The sequence below is a fragment of the Bombina bombina genome, chromosome 6 (genome assembly GCF_027579735.1).
Source record: "Bombina bombina isolate aBomBom1 chromosome 6, aBomBom1.pri, whole genome shotgun sequence".
Taxonomy (NCBI): domain Eukaryota; kingdom Metazoa; phylum Chordata; class Amphibia; order Anura; family Bombinatoridae; genus Bombina; species Bombina bombina.
The window spans coordinates 896,567,577-896,592,469 of record NC_069504.1 but is presented as its reverse complement, the minus strand read 5'-3'; the positions used below and the strand labels follow the sequence as shown (position 1 = coordinate 896,592,469).

Sequence of the window (24,893 nt, the reverse complement as noted above, 5' to 3'; positions counted from 1 at the left end):
TTATAGAATTAAGAAAGTGTACAAAGACCAAGTCGCAGCCTTACAAATCTGATCTACAGATGCCTCATTCTTAAAGGCCCAAGAAGAAGACCACCACCCTAGTGGAGTGAGCTGTAATTCTTTAAGGAGGTTGCTGTCCAGCAGTCTCATAAGTCATAAGAATAACACTTCTCAACCCGAGAGAAAGAAAAGTGGCAGCTTTCTGGCCTTTACGTTTACCAGAAAAGCAAACAAACAATGCAGAAGACTGACGAAAGTCCTTCGTAGCCTGCAGATAGAATTTAACAGCCCTCACAACGTCTAAGTTGTGCAACAAACAATCTTTATGAGAAGGATTAGGACAGAGAGAAGGAACAACAATTTCCTGATTAATATTTCTGTCCGAAACAACCTTAGGAAGAAAACCAAACTTGGTACGGAGAACTACCTCATCTGCATGAAATATGAGATAAGGAGAATCACACTGCAATACTGAGTTCAGAAACCCTACAAGCAGAAGAAATAGCAGTAAGAAACAAAACTTTCCAAAAACCTTAAAATCTATGGAATGCATTGGCTCAAACGGAGCTTGTTCTTAAACTTTAAGAACAAGATTAAGGCTCCAAGGATGAGCAACAGATTTACCTACAGGCCTGATTCTGACCAGGGCCTGACAAAAGGATTGTACATCAGGCACGTCCACCAGATGCTTGTGCAGCAGAATGTATAAAGCAGAAACCTGACCTTTGAGGGTAATGACAGATAACCCCTTCTCAAGACTTTCCTGGAGAAAAGATAAGATCCTTGGGATCCTACTCCAAGAAAATGCTTTAGACTCACGCCAATAAAGAAATTTACACCATATCTTATGGTTAATCTTCCCCGTAATAGGCTTGCAAGCCTGAATCACGTTCTCAATGACCGACTCAGAAAAACCACGCTCATACAGAACTAATCGTTCAATCTCCAATCAGACAAATTTAGAGAAACAAATTTTGGATGAAAGGACCCTGATCAGAATGTCTTTCCTTACAGGTAGTCTCCAAGGTTGAAAAAAAGACCTCTTCACTATGTCTGCATACCAGATCCTGCGAGGCCACGCAGGGACTATTAGAATTACTGATGCTTTCTCCTGTTTGATACGAGCAATGACTTGTGGAAAGAGAGCAAATGGAGAAACCAAGTATATCAGTCTTAAATCCTAAGGAACCGCCATAGCATCTATCAGAGGCGGCCTGTGGCCTTCTTGACTTCTAACCGAACCTTGTCAGCTTGGCATTTTGCCAGAAGACAAAAGGCACTTACCTGCACATCCAGCTGTCCGGCAGGAGGACAGTTCACCCGGTATGAGAGGATGCCGCTCCTCACAGAGACCTGTGGAAAACAGAAAGATCAGAGTAAACCTACTCGGGCTTTCTATACCAGGGCAGCAAAATGTTAGGAAAACGCAGCAAGGCCCACCTCACAAGATCCTAACTGCTTTAAAGCCACCACTGCCCTGCTTAAGAGACTAACGTGGAGTACGGCTAAACCCAGATTTTGATGCAAGATCCAGAGCAAGCCTGCCCTGTCTTCAAAACAAAAAAAATATTTATAGAATCTTTATCAGACATCTAATTACTTCACTTCAAACAGGGGCACTTTCATTCATCAAAGTTTACAAAGCAGCCGTTTTGTTAAAAAAAAAAAAAAAAAAAAAAAAAAAAAAAAAAAAATTATTTTCACAGCTAGAGCAGCTTTCCCCACCTAGAGATCGTCTATTCACACGGCAATGACTAATCCTGCTTCCTCCAATCACAGCTCCCCCCCCCACTCCCCGGGTAGTCATTGCCTGAGGCCATGCTGTGATTGGAGGATGCAGGATTAGTCATTGCTGACGTGTGAATAGAGGATCTCTAGGTGGGGGAAGCTGCTGTAGCTGTGAAAAGAAAAAAATGGTAATTTTTTTTTTTTTTAAAAATAAAACAGCTGCTTTGTAAACTTTGAATGAATGAAAGTGCCCCTGTTTTTAATAGTATTTTTTAAAAAACGGGCTTTCATTCACCAAAGTTTACCTTCACTTTATCAGCTTTGCTGTGGTGCTCTTTGCCGCCTCCTGCTGGCCAGGAGTGATATTCCCAACAGTAATTGATGATCCGTGGACTCACCGTGTCTTAAAGGGACAGTCAAGTCCAAAAAAAACTTTCATGTTTCAAATAGGGCATGTAATTTTAAACAACTTTCCAATTTACTTTTATCACCAATTTTGCTTTGTTCTTTTGGTATTCTTAGTTGAAAGCTAGACCTAGGAAGGCTCATATGATAATTGCTAAACCCTTGAAGGCTGCCTCTAATCACATGCTTTTGTATTTGCTTTTTCACAGCAGGGGAGAGCTAGTTCAGGTAAACCCTATAGATAACATTGTGAGCACGCCCGTGAATTGTGGCAGGCACTGCACTAATTGGCTGGCTAAAATAAAAGTCAATAGATAATAAATAAAATGTCATGTGATCGGGGGCTGTCAGAAGATGTTTAGATACAAGTTAATCACAGAGGTAAAAAGTGTATTATAACTGTGTTGGTTATGCAAAACTGGGAAATGGGTAATAAAGGGATTATCTATCTTTTAAAACAACAAAAATTCTGGTGTTGACTGTCCCTTTAAGAAAGAAAGTATATTATTATAACTGTTTATTATGCAAAACTGGGGAATGGGTAATAAAGGGATTATCTCTCTTTTTTTTTTTTTTAAACAACAATTCTGGTGTTGACTGTCCCTTTAACCTAGTTCTTAGAGTTTTGCAGCAGGCTCCGTTTGAGCCAATGCATTCCATAGATATTAAGCTGTTATCTTGGAAGGTTTTGTTTCCTATTGCTATTTCTTCTGCTTGGAGAGTTTTTAAACCCTCGGCTTTGCAGTGCGATTCTCCTTACCTTATTTCTCTTGTAAGGTGTATCCAGTCCACGGATCATCCATTACTTGTGGGATATTCTCATTCCCAACAGGAAGTTGCAAGAGGACACCACAGCAGAGCTGTTATATAGCTCCTCCCCTAACTGCCATATCCAGTCATTGTCTTGCAACTCTCAACACGCATGGAGGTAGTAAGAGAGAGTGGTGAAATATAGTTAGGTTTTTATCTTCAATCAAAAGTTTATTTTAAATAGTACCAGAGTTGTACTATTTTATCCCAGGCAGTAAATAGAAGAAGAATCTGCCTGAGTTTTCTATGATCTTAGCAGGTTGTAACTAAGATCCATTGCTGTTCTCACATATGTCTGAGGAGAGAGGTAACTTCAGCTTGAGAATATTGTGCAGTTTACTCTGCTATGAGGTATGTGCAGTTACAATTTTTTCTAGAATTGGAAATGCTAGAAAATGTTGCTGATACCGGATTAATGTAAGTTAAGCCTGAATACAGTGATTTAATAGCGACTGGTATCATGCTTACTCTCAGGGGTAATACCCTTTATAAAATTGCAATATAAAACGTTTGCTGGCATGTTTAATCGTTTTTATATATGCTTTGGTGATAAAACTTTATTGGGGCCTAGTTTTTTCTACATGGCTGGCTTAAATTTTGCCTAGAAACGGTTTCCTGAGGCTTTCCACTGTTGTAGTATGAGTGGGAGGGGCCTATTTTAGCGCTTTTTTGCACAGTTAAAATTACAGACTGAGACATCCAGCTTTACATCAGATATACATCTCTAAAGGGCTCAAAGGCTTTCCAAAGTCGTTTATTGGGGAAGGTAGGGCCACAGCAGAGCTGTGGCAGTTTGTTGTGACTGTTAAAAAACGTTTTTTGATCCGTTTTTTGAACTAAGGGGTTAATAATCCATTTGCAATTGGGTGCAATGCTCTGTTAGCTTATTATACACACTGTAAAAATTTCGTTTGTGTAAGTGCCTTTTTTTTCACTGTTTTTCAAATTCTGACAATTTGTTTCTCTTAAAGGCACAGTACCGTTTTTTATATTTGCATGTTAACTTGATTTAAAGTGTTTTCCAAGCTTGCTGGTCTCATTGCTAGTCTGTGTAAACATGTCTGACATAGAGGAAACTCTTTGTTCATCATGTTTAAAAGCCATGGTGGAACCCCCTCTTAGAATGTGTACCAAATGTACTGATTTCACTTTAAGCAATAAAGATCATATTCTGTCTTTAAAAAATTTATTACCAGAGGAATCTGACGAGGGGGGAAGTTATGCCGACTAACTCTCCCCACGTGTCAGATCCTTTGACTCACGCTCAAGGGACTCACGCTCAAGGGACTCGCGCTCAAGGGACTCACGCTCAAATGGCGCCAAATACATCTAGGGCGCCCATAGCGATTACTTTACAAGACATGGCGGCAGTCATGGATAATACACTGTCAGCAGTATTAGCCAGACTACCTGAATTTAGAGGTAAGCGAGATAGCTCTGGGGTTAGACGAAATGCAGAGCATACTGACACTTTAAGAACCATGTCTGATACTGCCTCACAATATGCAGAAGCTGAGGAAGGAGAGCTTCAGTCTGTGGGTGAAGTTTATGACTAAGGTAGGATACCTGATTCTGATATTTCTACATCTAAATTTAAGCTTGAACACCTCCGCGTGCTGCTCTGACTGACTGATACAATTGCAGTGCCAGAGAAATTGTGTAGACTGGATAAATACTATGCAGTGCCGGTGTGTACTGATGTTTTTCAAATACCTAAAAGGTTTACAGAAATTATTACTAAGGAATGGGATAGACCAGGTGTGCCGTTCTCTCCCCCTCCTATTTTTTAGAAAAATGTTTCCAATAGACGCCACCACACGGGACTTATGGCAGACAGTCCCTATGGTGGAGGGAGCAGTTTCTACCCTAGCAAAGCGTACTACTATCCCTGTCGAGGACAGTTGTGCTATTTTAGATCCAATGGATAAGAAATTAGGTTACCTTAAGAAAATGTTTATTCAATATTCAACAAGGTTTTATCCTACAGCCCCTTGCATGCATTGCTTCTGTCACTGCTGCTGCGGCGTTCTGGTTTGAGTCTCTGGAAGAGGCTTTACAGGTAGCGACTCCATTGGATGACATACTTGGCAAGCTTAGGGCACTTAAGCTAGCCAATTCTTTTGTTTCTGATGCCATTGTTCATTTGACTAAACTAACGGCTAAGAATTCTGGTTTTGCTATACAGGCGAGTAAAAGTCCAAGAAGTATGGCAGCAATCAGTGGTTTAACAAATGGTTTTTATTTGGAGCACAGCAAACAAAGCAGCGACGTTTCGGGAGCTTCCTCCCTTTGTCAAGCATAAAACATTGTGGTAACAAGCCTCTTAATATACCCACATCCACTAGGTGGCAGCAAAGAGTAATTTCCTCCTATATAGGATACATTTTAACTAATTCATTTACTTGGCACATTACAAAGAGTTTAACCACATCAATATATTACAAAGATACACTATACAAATTAAAAAGTATATATATTAAACTGTTTCAGAATACACAATCACAATTGATACACTATTTAACTATATATACACATGGTGCAAGAATAATTCCTTATAAACTAAGGTGCATAATTATTGGAGATGCAAAAATTACATTGCAAAAACAGTTGCAAAAATAGCTTAGCAAAGGACATCTGTACAGAAAACAGACCCAAATTTATTTATTCTATAGGAACACTGACAAGTCCCAATCCTTGTTAAGCCCTATAGGTTGGAGGGTGTTCAATTCAAAGATCCAAAATCTATCTCTTTGATGGAGCAACAGCTCCCTATTACCTCCTCTCCTGGGAATAGGGACATAATCAATCACTTGAAATCGTAATTGGTTAATGGCATGTCCAGCTGAATTAAAGTGACAAGCAACAGGGGACTTTTCATTCTTTATTCTAATGGAGCTCTTATGTTCCACTATTCTATTCCTAATGGGCCTAGTGGTCTCGCCCACATAGCTCCGCCCACAGGGACACTTGATTAGATAAATAACAAATTTTGAGTGACGGGTATAGAAGTTCTTAATTTGATATTTTTTGCCTGAGCTGGGATGATAAAAGGTAGATCCCTTAATCATATTACCACAACAAGAACATCCCAGGCATGGAAAACAACCCCTATTCCTGTCAGTCAAAAATCTCTGACCATCCCCACTCCTAGAGCTACCAATGTCAGCTCTAATCAATTTTTGTTGAAGATTATGGCCTCTTTTAAAGGCAGGCATTGGGTTCTCCATAAACTCAGAAATATTATTATTATTATAGAGATATTATTATTAATATTATTATAGAGATTTTTGACGGGAATAGGGGTTGTTTTCCATGCCTGGGATGTTCTTGTTGTGGTAATATGATTAAAGGATTACTTTCTGTTATAATTTTTAAGATAAACAACTAAGATATTAAAGTTAATAAACATTAATTAAAACCTACTGACTTATATTTTCTCCAAAACGAAGTTTATAACGTTCTAAAAGTTATATCTTTTATTCGCCGATGATGTCACGTTATCCTGCCCACTATTTTCAGCACTGCATGTTCAAAATACTTATACCAATAACTTTGTGTTTAAAGCGCCATTTTGAAACCTAGGTATTGTAAACGGATTGGTACAGAGCAAAGGATACCAACAGAGTGGATTTGGAAAACAATTAAATTTGCAGACAAGATTTCTGATATACGGTAGAGATATGTTAATGAAATGCTATTGATAAAAAGCGTATTTGGGGTAGTTAGTTAGTAACAGGCATAGAAAATATTTACTTACAATGGCCCTTTAAGGGATCTACCTTTTATCATCCCAGCTCAGGCAAAAAATTTCAAATTAAGAACTTCTATACCTGTCACTCAAAATTCGTTATTTATCTAATCAAGTGTCCCTGTGGGCGGAGCTATGTGGGCGAGACCACTAGGCCCATTAGGGATAGAATAGTGGAACATTAGAGCTCCATTAGAATAAAGAATGAAAAGTCCCCTGTTGCTTGTCACTTTAATTCAGCTGGACATGCCATTAACCAATTACGATTTCAAGTGATTGATTATGTCCCTATTCCCAGGAGAGGAGGTAATAGGGAGCTGTTGCTCCATCAAAGAGAGAGATTTTGGATCTTTGAATTGAACACCCTCCAACCTATAGGGCTTAACAAGGATTGGGACTTGTCAGTGTTCCTATAGAATAAATAAATTTTGGTCTGTTTTCTGTACAGAGGTCCTTTGCTAAGCTATTTTTGCAACTGTTTTTGCAATGTAATTTTTGCATCTCCAATAATTATGCACCTTAGTTTATAAGGAATTATTCTTGCACCATGTGTATATATAGTTAAATAGTGTATCAATTGTGATTGTGTATTCTGAAACAGTTTAATATATATACTTTTTAATTTGTATAGTGTATCTTTGTAATATATTGATGTGGTTAAACTCTTTGTAATGTGCCAAGTAAATGAATTAGTTAAAATGTATCCTATATAGGAGGAAATTACTCTTTGCTGCCACCTAGTGGATGTGGGTATATTAAGAGGCTTGTTACCACAATGTTTTATGCTTGACAAAGGGAGGAAGCTCCCGAAACGTTGCTGCTTTGTTTGCTGTGCTCCAAATAAAAACCATTTGTTAAACCACTGATTACTGCCATACTTCTTGGACTTTTACTATATTGTTAGTAGGGTTTGGTGTGGTACCCCTACATGGCGTGCAAGTGGTTCAGGTGCTGACTGATATTCTCTGGACATTTTTTTGCTATACAGGCGCGCAGGGCGCTATGGCTTAAATCATGGTCAGCTGACGTGACTTCAAAATCTAAGCTACTTAACATTCCCTTCAAGGGGCAGACCCTATTCTGGCCTGGTTTGAAGGAGATTATTGCTGATATCACTGGAGGAAAAGGTCATGCCCTTCCTCAGGACAGGTCCAAATCAAGGGCCAAACAGTCTAATTTTCGTGCCTTTCGAAACTTCAAGGCAGGTGCGGCATCAACTTCCTCTAATGCAAAACAAGAGGGAACTTTTGCTCAGTCCAAGACGGTCTGGAGACCAAACCAGACCTGGAACAAAGGTAAGCAGGCAAAAAAGCCTGCTACAGCCTCTAAGACAGCATGAAGGAACGGCCCCCTATCCGGTAACGGATCTAGTAGGGGGCAGACTTTCACTCTTTGCCCAGGCGTGGGCAAGAGATGTCCAGGATCCCTGGGCGCTGGAAATTATATCCCAGGGATATCTTCTGGACTTCAAAGCTTCCCCCCCAAAAGGGAGATTTCACCTTTCACAATTATCTGCAAACCAGATAAAGAGAGAGACATTCTTACACTGTGTACGAGACCTCCTAGTTATGGGAGTGATCCATCCAGTTCCAAAGGAGGAACAGGGACAGGGTTTTACTCAAATCTGTTTGTGGTTCCCAAAAAAAGAGGGAACCTTCAGACCAATTTTGGATCTAAAGATCTTAAACAAATTCCTCAGAGTTCCATCATTCAAGATGGATACTATTCGTACCTTCCTACCTATAATCCAGGAGGGTCAATACATGACTACAGTGGAATTAAAGGATGCTTATCTTCACATTCCGATACACAAAGATCATCGGTTTCTCAGGTTTGCCTTTCTAGACAGGCATTACCAGTTTGTAGCCCTTCCCTTTAGATTAGCTACAGCCCCAAGAATCTTTACGAAGGTTCTGTGGTCGCTTCTGGCGGTCCTAAGACCGCGGGGCATATCTGTGGCCCCTTATTTAGATGACATCCTGATACAGGCGTCAAACTTCCAAATTGCCAAGTCTCATACGGACATAGTACTGGCATTTCTGAGATCGCATGGGTGGAAAGTGAACAAGGAAAAGAGTTCTCTATCCCCACTCACAAGAGTTTCCTTCCTAGGGATTCTGATAGATTCTGTAGAAATGAAAATGTACCTGACGGAGTCCAGGTTATCAAAGCTTCTAAATTCCTGCCGTGTTCTTCATTCCATTCCGTGCCCTTCGGTGGCTCAGTGCATGGAAGTAATCGGCTTAATGGTAGCGGCAATGGACATAGTGCCGTTTCCACGACTACATCTCAGACCGCTGCAACTATGCATGCTCAGTCAGTGGAACGGGAATTACACAGATTTGTCCCCTCTACTAAATCTGGATCAAGAGACCAGGGTCAAGGTCAAGCAGGAGAGAGCATCAGTGATTTTGATAGCGCCTGCGTGGCTACGCAGGACCTGGTATGCAGATCTGGTATGCAGATCTGGTGGACATGTCATCCTTTCCACCATGGACTCTGCCTCTAAGACAGGACCTTCTACTTCAGGGTCCTTTCAACCATCCAAATCTAATTTCTCTGAGACTGACTGCCTGGAGATTGAACGCTTGATTTTATCAAAAGTGGCTTCTCCGAGTCAGTCATTGATACCTTAATACAGGCACGAAAGCCTGTTACCAGGAAACTTTACCATAAGATATGGCGTAAATATCTTTATTGGTGTGAATCCAAAGGTTACTCATGGAGTAAGGTAAGGATTCCCAGAATATTATCCTTTCTTCAAGATGGTTTGGAAAAAGGATTGTCAGCTAGTTCCTTAAAAGGACAGATTTCTGCTCTGTCTATTCTTTTGCACAAGCGTCTGGCAGATGTTCCAGACGTTCAGGCATTTTGTCAGGCTTTGGTTAGAATTAAGCCTGTGTTTAAACCTGTTGCTCCCCCATGGAGCTTAAATTTGGTTCTTAAGGTTCTTCAAGGAGTTCCGTTTGAACCTCTTCATTCCATAGATATCAAACTTTTATCTTGGAAAGTTCTTTTTTTGGTAGCTATTTCCTCGGCTCGTAGAGTCTCCGAGTTATCTGCTTTACAATGTGATTCTCCTTATCTGATCTTCCATACGGATAAGGTAGTCCTGCGTACCAAACCTGGGTTTTTACCTAAGGTGGTATCTAACAAGAATATCAATCAAGAGATTGTTGTTCCATCCTTGTGTCCTAATCCTTCTTCAAAGAAGGAACATCTATTACACAATCTGGACGTGGTTCGTGCTTTAAAGTTTTACTTACAAGCTACTAAAGATTTTTTTCAAACATCTGCTTTGTTTGTTGTCTACTCTGGACAGAGGAGAGGTCAAAAGGCTTCGGCAACCTCTTTCTTTTTGGCTAAGAAGCATAATCCGCTTAGCCTATGAGACTGCTGGACAGCAGCCTCCTGAAAGGATTACAGCTCATTCTACTAGAGCTGTGGCTTCCACTTGGACCTTTAAAAATGAGGCTTCTGTTGAACAGATTTGCAAGGCGGCGACTTGGTCTTCGCTTCATACTTTTTCCAAATTCTACAAATTTGATACTTTTGCTTCTTCGGAGGCTATTTTTGGGAGAGAGGTTTTACAGGCAGTGGTACCTTCCGTTTAAGTACCTGCCTTGTCCCTCCCTTCATCCGTGTACTTTAGCTTTGGTATTGGTATCCCACAAGTAATGGATGATCCGTGGACTGGATACACCTTACAAGAGAAAACACAATTTATGCTTACCTGATAAATTTATTTCTCTTGTGGTGTATCCAGTCCACGGCCCGCCCTGTCATTTTAAGGCAGGTAATTTTTTCTTTTAAACTACAGTCACCACTGCACCCTATGGTTTCTCCTTTCTCTGCGTGTTTTCGGTCGAATGACTGGATATGGCAGTTAGGGGAGGAGCTATATAACAGCTCTGCTGTGGTGTCCTCTTGCAACTTCCTGTTGGGAATGAGAATATCCCACAAGTAATGGATGATCTGTGGCCTGGATACACCACAAGAGAAATAAATTTATCAGGTAAGCATAAATTGTGTTTTTTTCATGCCGATAAGGCGGTCCTTTGTACTAAATTGGGGTTTCTAAGGTGGTTTTTAATAAAAATATTAATCAGGAAATTGTTTTTCCTTCTCTCTGTCCTAATCCTCCTCATAAGGAACGTCTGTTGCATAACTTGGATGTTGTGCGTGCTCTCAAATTTTACTTACAGGCTACTAAGGATTTTTGCCAGTCTTCTGCCCTGTTTGTTTCTCTGGAAAGCGTATGGGTCAGAAGGCCACTTCTACTTCTTTCCCCCTGGTTGAGAAGTATGATTTGCTTATGAGGCTGGACTGCAGCCTCCTGGGAGAATTACGGCTCATTCCACTAGGGCTGTCAACTCTTTGGGCTTTCAAAAATGAAGCTTCTGTGGAACAGATTTGGAAGGCGGCAACATGGTCCTCTCTGCATACTTTTTTCTAAATTTTACAAATGCGATACTTCTGTCTCGGCTGAGGCCTCTTTTGGGAGAAAGAAAGGTTCTTCAAGCGGTGGTGCCTTCTGTTTAGGTCTACCTGTCTTGTTCTCCCTCCCTGTTCATTCCGTGCCCTCTAGCTTGGGTAATGGTTCCTACTTGGAATGACGTTGTGGACGCTCCATGTCTTAGGAAAGAAAATAAACTTTATGCTTACCTGATAAATTTTTCTTTCCGGATAACAAGAGTCCACGACCCCACCCTCAAGATTAGAAAGTAATTTTTTTTTTTTTTTTTTTACTAAACCTCCGGCACCTCCTACACCTTTGTGTTATCTTTTTTTCATTTCCCTTCGGCTGAATGATGGGGGTTATGGGTAAGGAAAGTGACACTTAACAGCTTCGCTGGGGTGCTCTTTGCCGCCTCCTGCTGGCCAGGAGTCAATATCCCACTAGTAATTGGAATGACGTTGTGGACTCTCCATGTCCAGAAAGAAATTTATCAGGTAAGCATAAATTATTATTATATATATTTTTTTTTAATTGCATTGCTTCTGAGTCAAGTGACTTTAATGCTTACTTCATTGTCCCTTTCATACACCATTTCTGTTTGAGATTATATTTTCTTCTTTTACACTACAGGGAACATCAACCAATCCTTGATGACATTAAGAACATGCATAGAAGTTCTACGAGAGAATCAGCTCTATGGAACAAACAAGGTAATCTGGAAACACAGCTCTTTATATTAAATAATATATTTAGCTTTTTGACTTCATTGGCAGTATTTAGATCATATAATGTCTGTACTAGTAAATGTTTGTTTGTTTACAAAAATCAAACTGTCTACCTGTAATGTGGTGGTCTGTATAATCCCTTTTGCAGATGGTCCCCTACAGAGACTCAAAGTTAACTCACCTTTTCAAGAACTACTTTGATGGTGAAGGCAAAGTTCGCATGATAGTATGCGTCAATCCCAAGGCTGATGACCATGAGGAGAGTTTGGTGAGGAGCTTGTATAGGCAAATTAGAAATTCCTTAACTTAAATCTTTTTATTTTTTATTAATTGCCAGAAAATTCACTTTCTTATATACTTTAGCAAGTGATGCGATTTGCAGAGATGACACAAGAGGTCGAAGTTGCCAGACCTATAGATAAGCCAATCTGTGGACTTACACCAGGAAGGCGATACAGGAACCATGCATTCAAAGAAGAGCTTACCCGCAGGTTGGAGGAGCGCGGTGGGCAGATTAATGGAGGTAAGCCGATACTGCAAACAAAGCAAACCTAATTTGGCTAACTGTGGCATAAATTCAAATTAAAAATGGATTGTCTTCTGTATTTTCTTTTTACCAGTAGAGTCTGAGGAGCAATCCGTTGTAGATGTACTGATTCAAAGCTTCCCACCACTTCCCACTTGTGAGCTGCTAGATGTTAATGATGATCAAACTCTCCCACATATTATTGAAGTCCTGGAAAAACGGCGACGTATCCGACAAATGATATCGGACGAGTTCAACAAAAATGGTTTGTTTTAATACATTTTTATTTACGTTATGTGAGGGAAACCTACATTTTATAGGCCAAGCACTGTAGTGTTTCAAATGCACACCTTTTTTTCAGGAATTGATCTCTTAACATGTACTTTTAAACAAATGTTTACAAGAATTTTAGCATTCCCTTTTTTCATGCAGCTACATATTTTTAATGTATAGTGCTATTTTATGTTTTTAATGTCCCTTTTAAGGAATATGCAGTCTGTTACTTTAGTCCTGCAATATCCCTAATGTTGTATAAAGACATTGCTGTATTCTAATTTTAGGTATGTACCTAACATGTTAAGTGGTTTATCTCACACCTGCTGTCTGTAGTCTTCTCCTTCAGGTCTATGCTTCAGGATTATGATGGTGCTTTTACTGCCAAGGAAAATTTCATCCATGGCAAAATGTCAGAGAAGGACAAGATTATAATGTCATATAAAGCTGAGGTAGAAAGACTGGAGAAAAAAATAAAAACTCTGGAATACAAGGTTTGTTGTGGCGTGTTTTTTTTTGTTTATATTTGACTGCAGATAATAGTACATGCTAGTTTTTTCTTTTGTTTAAAAAAAAAAATAACTAAGCAAAACACACAATCAGTTAGCTTATTTCTTCGCTGTGTGTTTACAGATAGATGTTCTTGAGAAAACGACAACAATCTATGAGGATGATAAACGCTCCTTGCAGCATGAGCTTGAAAACCAAAACCAGAAGCTACATAGACAGTTGTCTGACAAGAGAAGACTGGAAGCTCGTATTCAGGGAATGGTTACAGAAAATGCCATGAAATGGGAAAAGGAATGCGTGAGTATCTAACAAGCTCCCTTATTTTAAATTATTTTATTTATATAGATATTGTTTTGTTCGTTTTAATAATAAAAAAAAAAATACATCTCTGCATTTCCTGTAGGAGCGGCGAGTGGCAGCCAAACAGCTAGAGATGCAAAACAAACTTTGGGTTAAAGACGAGAAACTAAAACAGCTGAAAGCCATAGTTACTGAAACAAAAGGAGAGAAGCCAGAGCGGCCGACCCGTGAGAAGGATCGGGAGCGAGAACCAAGAGTACCAACCAGATCAATTTCCCCATCACCTGTCCCTGTATGTAGCATAATAATTATACATTTTTGTGAAGCATTGGTGGTGGGGGCACTTGCTAGGGATGGAGCTGGGTGTCTGGGCAATCACACTACAAATAGTTATGCCAGAGGATATGAACTGTTTTTTTTTTTTATTTCTTGGTTTCTCTTTGTGTGTGTGGTTATGAATAGTTCTAATTTGGCAAATGGGTTTTTTCATCAATTTATAGCTGAATACTACTGCACTTTTTTTTTTTACTTTTTTTTTTTACTTTTTTTTTTATAGCACTATATGGGCAGGAATGTTGGGATGGTTTTGTATTAAGCGCTGTATAAACTGAAAGCCTTATGACAAAACAACCAAGAAGTTTAAAATAGCACTGCCAAAACAAACTTTAAGCTGGTGCCAGTTTCATATATTAAGTATGTATGTTCTAAAAATGAATAGGTAAGTATGATATGGAGTTATATGTAATTGATAAATAGAACGCGGTTTTAGATTGTTGCAGTGGTTTGTTCCATTCAGTATGACTGGTGTATGATTCCAATGCAAATACAATCTGCAATTGGTATTCCTGATGCTTGTTTTACATTTTGTTAATGAAAAACTACTTGTTTCAAGCTAATTCATCTGTTTGTAAGCACATAACATTAGTCATTACTTTAAACATAACATCTACTAAATTTAATACTTAGTGATGTATGCAGTTTCATTCATACTTTCCATTTTATCCCTATTTAATTTGTCTTCAATCTCTTTAGTTCCTCGGTAACCCTATTCCACAGTCCCAGCAGCCCTCTTCTGCTCAGCTGCAGCTGCACAGGCGCTCAAACTCCTGCAGCAGCATTTCAGTGGCTTCGTGTGTCTCACAATGGGAGCAGAAAACTCCACAGCACAACCCTCAGAGCAAGGTGTGCTCCAGATACAGGCAATGGGAACCCAGGGCAGATAGCATGTGTAACCCAACAGAGAACAGGCCAGCACATAGTGTTACCGGAGAACAGGCAGAGCTAGAAGAAGCACAGTATTACAGGGTACTGCAATTACAGAGTATGTTTCCTAAAGCAACAAGGTATGATCAGGGATAGCTTATGAAGGAAAATGAGCGCTAGTTGTTAGTGACAGGTTTATTGCTTAAAGGGACGTGAAAAACAAATGTTTTCTTAAGTGGTTCAGACCGCGTACAAATTTTAGCAACTTTAGGGTTTACATTTATTAAATTTGCTTCATTTTCTTGGTAACCTCTGTTGAAGCAGCGGCAATGCACTACTGGGAGATAGGTAAAGACTTCCAGTGAATAAATGACAAGAGGCATGTGTGTGCCGCCACCAATAAGGAGCTAGTTCCTAGTAGTGCATTGCTCTTTCTTCTGAGCCTGCCTAGGTATGCTTTTCAACAAAGGATACCAAAAGAATAAAACATTTCCAGAAAATAAGTTTTAAATTGTATGCTCTATCTGAATCATGAAAGAAAAATGTGGGTTTCATGACCCTTTTTAAGATGTCTGATACGTATTGCTTTGGCAACAAAAAATTACAGTAAAATGTTGTTTAACAGATGAGTTTTTTGTTTTAAAGCACATTTTACTGCAGAATTCGTAATTGGAGATATCTTGGCACTGTCAAGTAGTGGCCTTTAAATCCGTGACCTCATCTGCCTTGTTGTTTATTTTGACCTGTAAAATTGCTGTGAGAAAGTGTAATTAATCACAAAATCTCTTATTTGGTCAGCAATAACAAAATGTGTATCCTGAATATTAATCTGTTCCTGAGTTCCTCTTTGTAAATGACTTCCAAGAAGCTAGGTTTTAAGGATATTTCTACTTCAGCAATATTTGACCCAGTCCAGCAGTCAACTGTTTTAGCTTTGTACAAATTTTTTTAGTAGGAATATATTTTTAAACCTGAGCTACTGGAAGTAGCAGTACCTAGAATTCATTGGCCACTCTGTAAACCATACAAACTATAATCCTGGCATTCAAAATAGAAAGGTTAGATAATTATTTATCCACAATGGAAGCGTGTTCAAATAACCAAGTCATTGCTGACCTATGAATCTTGTAGAGAGATATTGTGAGCAACTCATAAATAGATGCGGTCATTCTGAAAATGATACAGAAGTACAGTAAGAAAATGCAGTTGAGCAATATTTGTATTGCACTGTTGCTTGCCTATAACTGCTTAAAGGGATATGAAACCCAAATTGTTTTTATTCATGATTCAGATAGAGCATGCAATTTTAAACAGCTTTGTAACTGGGTAGCTCTTGTTGATTGGTGGCTAAATGTAGCCACCAATCAGAAAGCGCTACCCAGGTTCTGAACCAAAAAGGGGTCAACTACTAAGCTTTACATCCTGCTTTTAAAATAGATACCAAGAGAATGAAGAAAAATTTATAATGGGAGTAAAGTAGAAAGTTGTTTAAATTTGCATGTTCTATCTGAAACGTGAATGGAAAAAAAATTGGGTTTCATATCTCTGCATCTGCAACAAAGTTAAACACAAAGTTGCCTCTGGAGTAGCAATGCTATGTCGATCCTGGGCTGAACATAGAACTGTGAACTAATTGTGAGTGTTGTGTGTAGCCAGCTGTCACTTTTCATTTTCAGGTCGGGTGTGGAAGTGCATTTCTGATGCGGAGCTGACTTTAACCACAGTTATTTGCAAGCAATAGTTCAATAAGAATATGCTCATTAGATCATTTTCTTATTGGCTGTTCCTTTAAGCTGGTTGTGCAAGGACAAATTTATTTATGCATCAATTTTTCATAAAGCTTTTTGTGCATGGGATCCATCATAAGCTGTGGAATGGATCTATGGTGGTACTGTATCTGTCTGAAAATTAGTGTCTTGGGACAGATAAAGCTGCCTTTTATTAGATCACTGTATCTTATTGCCTTGTATGCATAGCTGAAAATGCATAAGCTAATAGTAGGTCCTGCTCCTTCCTTTTTTGTGCTTACCTAGATCCTGTCCTGTGTCCTCTGTGACCAAAAGCACATTCTCATTCACATTAAAGCACTGCTAGAATACATGGGCTTCACTATTCTAAAATTCCTAGAAGTGCATAATTTATTTCCTTGTAGAAAGCCCAAGTCTGTGGAAGGGGTTGCATCATGTGTGCTGCATATGTTTTGGATCATGTGGTCCAGTATATCTGCCATGTATGCTTCTGCTACTAAGCAGTTGCCTTTACTTTCTGTTTGAATAAAATGTGAAATCTAATTGCTTTAAGCTTGCTTTTCAGAATGACTGATGCTTAAAAGATTACAACTTTCTGCTTTGCGTTTTTTTTTTCAAATTTGCATGAAATTCTGAAACATTCTTTAGTTGAGTTGCTTTAGTATGTGATGTGCTTTGCTTCACCTGCTTGCAAAATCCAACAAATGAAGAAAAACAATCATTGCTTGACTTGTGTGCAGGAGACCTGGTAACCTGGTTGTTTCCTGTTTATTTGTGTTGTGCATATGCCTATGGTTACTCATCAGCAAGCTGATATTCCTCCAAATTGCTATTTAGAACAGTGGTGAAGTAGGTGTATATGAAAATAAGGAGCAGAAACCTATTTAAATCTTTAATCCTGAGACACTTGGGGGCTCCCATCCGTTTATTGGTATTTTTTTTTATTTGGACTAATTCTATAGTAACTGTCAAATTGACAAAGTAACAATTTTAAATGTTGAACACACTTAAAGCATAGCTTATTGCCATAGTTGTGATCTCAAGGAAATTCTGTTTTTATCCATTACAGTAATAGCAAGTAGGGAAACTGATACCTTACCTAATTGAACTGTCCAATAAGTTGAATAAATTAAATAAAAAATAGTCCAAATAAAAAAAAAAAAAAAAACTTTTTATTCAGAGTTGTCAACACAAGTCTATCCATTCCACGCTTGAGTTTTGGTTACTTGGTCTTCTGTCTGCTAGTCAGTCAACTTAAGGGTTGGGTTAATTGGTTACTGATTCTTGCTGTTTGTCTTGATTTGCTCTTTGGATCAATTTAGAACATTCCCCCAGTGCACGGCAGACACCGTCGTTCACGCTCGGCGGGGGCGGAGAGATGGGTAGATCATAAGCCGCCCAGTACTGTGGAGACAGAGACTGTCATGCAACCCCATGTTCCAAACGGCATCAAAGTCTCCGTTGCCAGCGAAAAGGCGCTGGCAAAGTGTGACAAGTACATGTTGACACACCAGCAACTAGCATCTGATGGGGAGCTTGAAACTAAACTGATTAAGGTAACTAAATTATGGGGATTGTCTTTCCTGAGAGACACAAGGCAGGATTTACTTATGGTCTCCTGCAGTGCACTGGCTTCCTACAAGAGGTACCTGTAGCACTGGAGATTCTTTAATTGTAAGTTTCAATATTATTGAGTACATCAGCATGTCAGTTTACCAAGGAGTTCTGTTACATAAGCTTTCAAAGTTAAAAGGTATGATCAAATGTCAGTCATATTTCATGTTAAACAACAAATAGCTCTGTTCTGAATTTTAAGTCACAGTTTGGTGAGCACTGTACGGTGTATAGGAAAGTCTTATACGTTGCATTATGTGCCTTAACCTTTGTATCTTATTCTGACAGGGGGATGTGTACCGAACACGAGGCGGGGGACAGTCCGTCCACTTCACAGATATTGAAACCCTCAGACAAGAATCTCCACCTGGCTGCAGCAGGTTAGTTACTGAACAGTAGAACTGCTTTCTTGCTCATAATTCAGATTTGTAGCGGTTAAATATTCTTTACATTTAGTGACTTTCTGTGATATTTAGAACTTTAATAACATTTTCTATGGTATGCCATAGCTCTATCTGATGTTTATTTAATCTTCTAGCCGCAAGCGCAGATCCTCCCCCTCTAACCAACCTCCACAGGGTGAGACAACTGAATCTGAATGGACTGATGTAGAAACCAGGGTAAGTATGTGAGGCCTGCATGCAAGTCCTAAAGTCATATGAAACATTCTGACATTGTAATATAAAATGTTTACTGTTTGTGTAAAACATGATTGATTGTTTTTTATTTCAGTAAAGCTTCACAAATTTAGCTTGCTTTTTTGCATAAAATGGTGCTTGACCCAGCCTAGGGAGGACAAAATGCAAAATCTGTAATCTAGGTTTTGTTGAAAATTTCCCAACCCATCTACATACTAGATTTTCTTAGAACAGTTCACAAACTCATTTGCAACTAGCCCTAATTGGCCACCGTTAACGGAAATAAGATAAACACACTCAACAGACTTTAACCATTTAATGACGTTCGTGCTCCATGGACCGTCCTAACTTTCTTTTACAAAGATATGACGAGTCCACGGAATTCATCCTTACTTGTGGGATATTAACCTCCTAACAGGAAGTGGCAAAGAGCACCACAGCAGAGCTGTATATATAGCCTCTCCCCTTCCCCTCCACCCTCAGTCATTCTCTTTGCCTGTGTTATACTAGGAAGACATGGTGAAGTGAGGTGTTAGTTTTAGTTTCTTCAATCAAAAATTTTTGTATTTTAAATGGTACCGGTGCGTACTATTTTCCTCAGGGGGATATGGAAGAAGATTTCTGCCCTGAGGTTTGATGATCTTAGCATTTGTAACTAAGATCCACGCTGGTTCCCACAAGACTTCTGAAGGTAACCATGAGACATCTTCAGTGTGCAGACCGGTTTCATGCTACAAGCAGCATTAAGGTATGTGCAGCCTTTTTTTTCTGAGGAGACTTGGTGTATCAGAACTGGCTGGCATTATTTCCCTGTATGGGAATGGGGTAAGCAGTAAAACCTATTTTAATAAGAGGGGTGTTACTGGAGTCCCTATTTTATATTTATCATTAGTTGATATTTGTGCATTATGTGACATGGGAGACAATATAAAAAACAATGTTTTATGTTTTTTATTTTTAGCACTTAAAACTTATTGGTTTTATGCTTGAGGGTTATATTGTGTGTGTATTTTTACTTTATAGCAAAACTGCATTTCCATGCTGTGTTTGGGCCTACTCCAACTTTTGACCTTAAGGGGCGGAGCCTAATTTCTTCAGGCTTAGCAGCAGCAAACAGTAACTCGGTGGCTTCTGGACTGTGTAGCTGGTCTGAAGGGTTGGAAACTTGATTTGAAGTACCCTGGGGGCAGGTAGGCGCCACATCAGAGCTGTGGCAAGATGCAGAGTGTATGTTGATACAAGTACTTCTAAGGCCTTATTTCTGCCCTTGCTTCTGGGTGCAGTAATTTTTGGATTAACCAACGATATTAAGTTAAATTTGGAAATAATTTAACGTTTTTTTGTGCATTTTGGAAAAATTGTTCACTTTTTCTTTTCTTAAAGGCACAGTACACGTTTTTTTCTAATGTTTATTTTATGCTATAAATAAGTGTTTAAACGACTTTTGTGGTATTACTAGTCTGTTCAACATGTCTGACATTGAGGTTTCTCATTGTTCTATGTGTTTAGAAGCTATTGTGCACCCCCCTCTAACATTGTGTAACTTTTGTACTGAAAGGGCGTTACAATGTAAAAAGCATATTTTAAATAAAGTAAGTGTGCCTAGGGATGATTCTCAGTCTGAAGAGAATCGGGATATGCCATCCAATTCTCCCCAAGTGTCACAACCTTTTATGCCCACACAAGCGACGCCTAGTACTTCTAGTGCATCTAATTCCTTTACTCTGCAGGAGATGGCTGCAGTTATGTTAACTACCCTTACAGAGGTATTGGCTACCAGTGTTGCAGGGTAAACGCAGTAGGTCAAGTATTAAAGGGACACTGTACCCAAAAATTTTCTTTCGTAATTCAGATTGAGCATGACATTTTAAGCAACTTTCTAATTTACTCCTATTATCAAATTTTATTCATTCTCTTGGTATCTTTATTTGAAATGCAAGAATGTAAGTTTAGATGCTGGCCCATTTTTGGTGAACAACCTAGGTTGTCCTTGCTGATTGGTGGATAAATTCATACACCAATAAAAGTGCTGTCCAGAGTACTGGAAACAAAAAAAAAAGCTTAGATGCCTTCTTTGTCAAATAATGATAGCAAGAGAACAAAGAAAAATTGATAATAGGAGTAAATTAGAAAGTTGCTTAAAATTGCATGCTCTTTCTGAATTACAAAAGAAAAAATTTGGGTACAGTGTCCTTTTAATGTAAATACTGAATCCTCTGATGCTTTATTAGCTATTTCCGATGTTCCCTCACAGTGCTCTGAGTTGGGGATTAGGGAATTACTGTCTGAGGGTGAAATTTCTGATTCAGGGAATGTTTTGCCTCAGACAGATTTGGATGCTATGTCATTTAAATTTAAGCTTGAACACCTCTGCCTGTTGCTTAGGGAGGTTTTGTGAACGTATTGCGATTCCTCCAGAGAAATTGTGTAAAATGGATTAATATTTGGAAGTTTCTACTTACACTGTTTTTCCGGTTCCTAAGAGAATTTCGGAAATTATTAGTAAGGAATGGGATAGACCAGGTATATCGTTTTCTCCCTCTCCTAATTTTAAGAAAATATTTCCTATATCAGATACCATTCGGGACTCATGGCAAGTGGTCCCTAAGGTAGAGGGAGCTATAGCTTCCCTAGCTAAGCGTACTACTATACCCATTGAGGATAGTTGTGCTTTCAAGGAGCCTATGGTTAAGAAATTAGAGGGTCTACTAAAGAAATTATTTGTTAATCAGGGATTTCTTTTACAACCTATGGCTTGCATTGTTCCAGTAACTACTGCAGCAGAGGGAGATTTCATCTTTCAAAATTATCTGCAAACCGGATAAAAAGAGAGGCGTTCTTACGCTGTGTAAAAGACCTTTTTACTATGGGAGTAATCTGTCCTGTTCCAAAATTGGAACAGGGACAGGAGTTTTACTCAAACCTATTTGTGGTCCCCAAAAAAGAGGGAACGTTCAGACCCATTTTTGAATCTCAAGTGTCTAAACAAATTTCTAAGTGTTCCATCATTCAAGATGGAGACAATTCGAACGATTTTGCCAATGATCCAGGAGGGTCATTGGGGTGGATTAGGGGAGGAGCTGTCTATATAGCTCCTCCCCTAACTCCACCCCCCAGTCATTCTCTTTGCCGACAAAATGTTAGTTTTTATTTTCTTCAAGCATTTTAAATGGTACCGGTGTGTACTATTTACTCTCAAGCAGAAAAGAGATGAAGATTTCTGCCTGGAGGAGGATGATATTAGCATTTAGAACTAAGATCCACTGCTGTTCCCACAGAGGCTGAGGAGTACAGGAAACTTCAGTTGAGGAACAGTTTGCATACTATGCTGCACTGAGGTATGTTCAGTCATTTTTTTCTAGAAAACTCTGATATTTCAAGAAAAGGCTGACAGTATTCCCATGAGGGGAAGGGTAAGCTGTAATCAGAGACTTATTGTAGTATTACAAGCTTGCATAAGGGCTAAGTTACTTTCTGGTTGACACTTATATAATAGAGCAAACGTTTTTATTGAGAAAAATGGTAAAACGTTTTTGGGACTTTTATTTAGAGGGTTCATTTGACTTATGTTAAGGTTTTATAACCCCACATGGCTGTTTGAAACACATTAGTGTGTTACTTTAAGGCTCCACAGACATCGAGTAAGAGGTGGGTGGGGCCTAATTTTGCGCCTTAGATGCGCAGTTGTTTTTCATTACTGGACAGCAAGCTGTAACACAGGAGGGTCCTGACTCAGTTTTGGGGCCAAAACAAAGCCTTGTTTCCTCAGATTCAACCCCTAAGGGCAGGTAGGCACCACAGCAGAGCTGTGGCAAGGTGCTGACCGTGTATTTTCCGGTTTTTGACACTTGTCAATCCGGTTTCGTTATTAAGGGGTTAATTTCTTCTTTTACTGGTGGGGCAACCTTACTAAGGCTTACTGCATATACTGTAAAAAAATTCGAAGTTTGCTGCATTTTTAGGCAGTTTTACAGAACGTGTGCTCCTTTTTTTCTCTTAAAGGCACAGTACCGTTTTTGGAAATTGTTGTTTTACATTGAATAAAGTGTTTTCCAAGCCTGCTTGTCTCATTACTAGCCTGTTCAACATGTCTGACATCAAGGAAACTCCTTGTTCAATATGTTTAGAAGCCATTGTGGAACCCCCTCTTAGAATGTGTCCCACTTGTACTGATATGTCTATAAATTTTAAAGAGCATATTGTAGCACTTAAAAATGTAGCACTAGAGGATTCTCAGACAGAAAGAAATGAGGTTATGCCATCTAGTTCTCCCCAAGTGTCACAACCAGTAACGCCCGCACAAGTGACTCAAAGTACCTCTAGTGCGTCTACTTCATTTACCTTACAAGACATGGCAGCAGTTATGAATTCTACCCTCACAGAGGTTTTATCTAAACTTGCCTGGGTTACAAGGGAAGCGTGATAGCTCTGGGTTAAGAACAAATGCTGATCTTTCTGACGCTTTAGTAGCCGTATCCGATATACCCTCACAATGTTCTGAAGTAGGGGTACGGGATTTGCTGTCTGAGGGAGAGATTTCTTATTCAGGAAAGACACACCCTCAGACAGACTCTGATATGACGGCCTTTAAATTTAAGCTAGAACATCTCCGCTTGTTGCTCAGGGAGGCATTAGCGACTCTGGATGATTGTGACCCTATTGTGGTTCCAGAGAAATTGTGTAAAATGGACTAATACTTAGAGGTTCCTGTTTACACTGATGTTTTTCCGGTCCCTAAGAGGATTGCTGACATTGTTTTTAGGAGTGGGATATACCAGGTATACCGTTCGCTCCCCCTTCTACTTTTAAGAAAATGTTTCCCATATCTGACAACATGCGGGACTCGTGGCAGACGGTCCCTAAGGTGGAGGGAGCTATTTCTCCAACATAGGTGTGTCCGGTCCACGGCGTCATCCTTACTTGTGGGATATTCTCTTCCCCAACAGGAAATGGCAAAGAGCCCAGCAAAGCTGGTCACATGATCCCTCCTAGGCTCCGCCTACCCCAGTCATTCTCTTTGCCGTTGTACAGGCAACATCTCCACGGAGATGGCTTAGAGTTTTTTAGTGTTTAACTGTAGTTTTTATTATTCAATCAAGAGTTTGTTATTTTAAAATAGTGCTGGTATGTACTATTTACTCTGAAACAGAAAAGAGATGAAGATTTCTGTTTGTAAGAGGAAAATGATTTTAGCAACCGTTACTAAAATCCATGGCTGTTCCACACAGGACTGTTGAGAGGAATTAACTTCAGTTGGGGGAACAGTGAGCAGTCTTTTGCTGCTTGAGGTATGACACATTCTAACAAGACGATGTAATGCTGGAAGCTGTCATTTTCCCTATGGGATCCGGTAAGCCATTTTTATTCAGACAGTAAATAAGGGCTTCACAAGGGCTTATTAAGACTGTAGACATTTTCTGGGCTAAATCGATTCATATATTACACATATTTAGCCTTGAGGAATCATTTAATCTGGGTATTTTGGTAAAATAATATCGGCAGGCACTGTTTTAGACACCTTATTCTTTAGGGGCTTTCCCTAATCATAGGCAGAGCCTCATTTTCGCGCCGGTATTGCGCACTTGTTTTTGAGAGGCATGACATGCAGTCGCATGTGTGAGGAGCTCTGATACATAGAAAAGACTTTCTGAAGGTGTCATTTGGTATCGTATTCCCCTTTGGGCTTGGTTGGGTCTCAGCAAAGCAGATACCAGGGACTGTAAAGGGGTTAAAGTTAAAAACGGCTCCGGTTCCGTTATTTTAAGGGTTAAAGCTTCCAAATTTGGTGTGCAATACTTTTAAGGCTTTAAGACACTGTGGTGAAATTTTGGTGAATTTTGAACAATTCCTTCATACTTTTTCGCAATTGCAGTAATAAAGTGTGTTCAGTTTAAAATTTAAAGTGACAGTAACGGTTTTATTTTAAAACGTTTTTTGTACTTTGTTATCAAGTTTATGCCTGTTTAACATGTCTGAACTACCAGATAGACTGTGTTCTGAATGTGGGGAAGCCAGGGTTCCTTCTCATTTAAATAAATGTGATTTATGTGACACTGAAAATGATGCCCAAGATGATTCCTCAAGTGAGGGGAGTAAGCATGGTACTGCATCATTCCCTCCTTCGTCTACACGAGTCTTGCCCACTCAGGAGGCCCCTAGTACATCTAGCGCGCCAATACTCCTTACTATGCAACAATTAACGGCTG

The 24,893-nt window shown here is 39.3% G+C and overlaps 1 protein-coding gene across 10 annotated transcripts in view; it reads left to right on the top strand.

The window, feature by feature from the left end:
• KIF23 (kinesin family member 23) overlaps window positions 1–24,893 on the top strand; it is a 263,401-nt gene that overhangs the window by 151,764 nt on the left and 86,744 nt on the right. For 3 of the 10 annotated variants that reach the window (XM_053718482.1, XM_053718480.1, XM_053718483.1), the window contains 11 exons: window positions 11,781–11,860; window positions 12,024–12,143; window positions 12,239–12,398; window positions 12,496–12,666; window positions 13,011–13,168; window positions 13,308–13,481; window positions 13,588–13,776; window positions 14,517–14,789; window positions 17,758–17,991; window positions 18,338–18,429; window positions 18,588–18,669. In XM_053718482.1, coding sequence (XP_053574457.1) covers window positions 11,781–11,860; window positions 12,024–12,143; window positions 12,239–12,398; window positions 12,496–12,666; window positions 13,011–13,168; window positions 13,308–13,481; window positions 13,588–13,776; window positions 14,517–14,789; window positions 17,758–17,991; window positions 18,338–18,429; window positions 18,588–18,669 — 1,733 coding nt within the window. The remainder of the gene's footprint in view (window positions 1–11,780; window positions 11,861–12,023; window positions 12,144–12,238; window positions 12,399–12,495; window positions 12,667–13,010; window positions 13,169–13,307; window positions 13,482–13,587; window positions 13,777–14,516; window positions 14,790–17,757; window positions 17,992–18,337; window positions 18,430–18,587; window positions 18,670–24,893) is intronic. The other 7 variants (XM_053718486.1, XM_053718487.1, XM_053718481.1 and 4 more) reach the window with 6 other exon arrangements.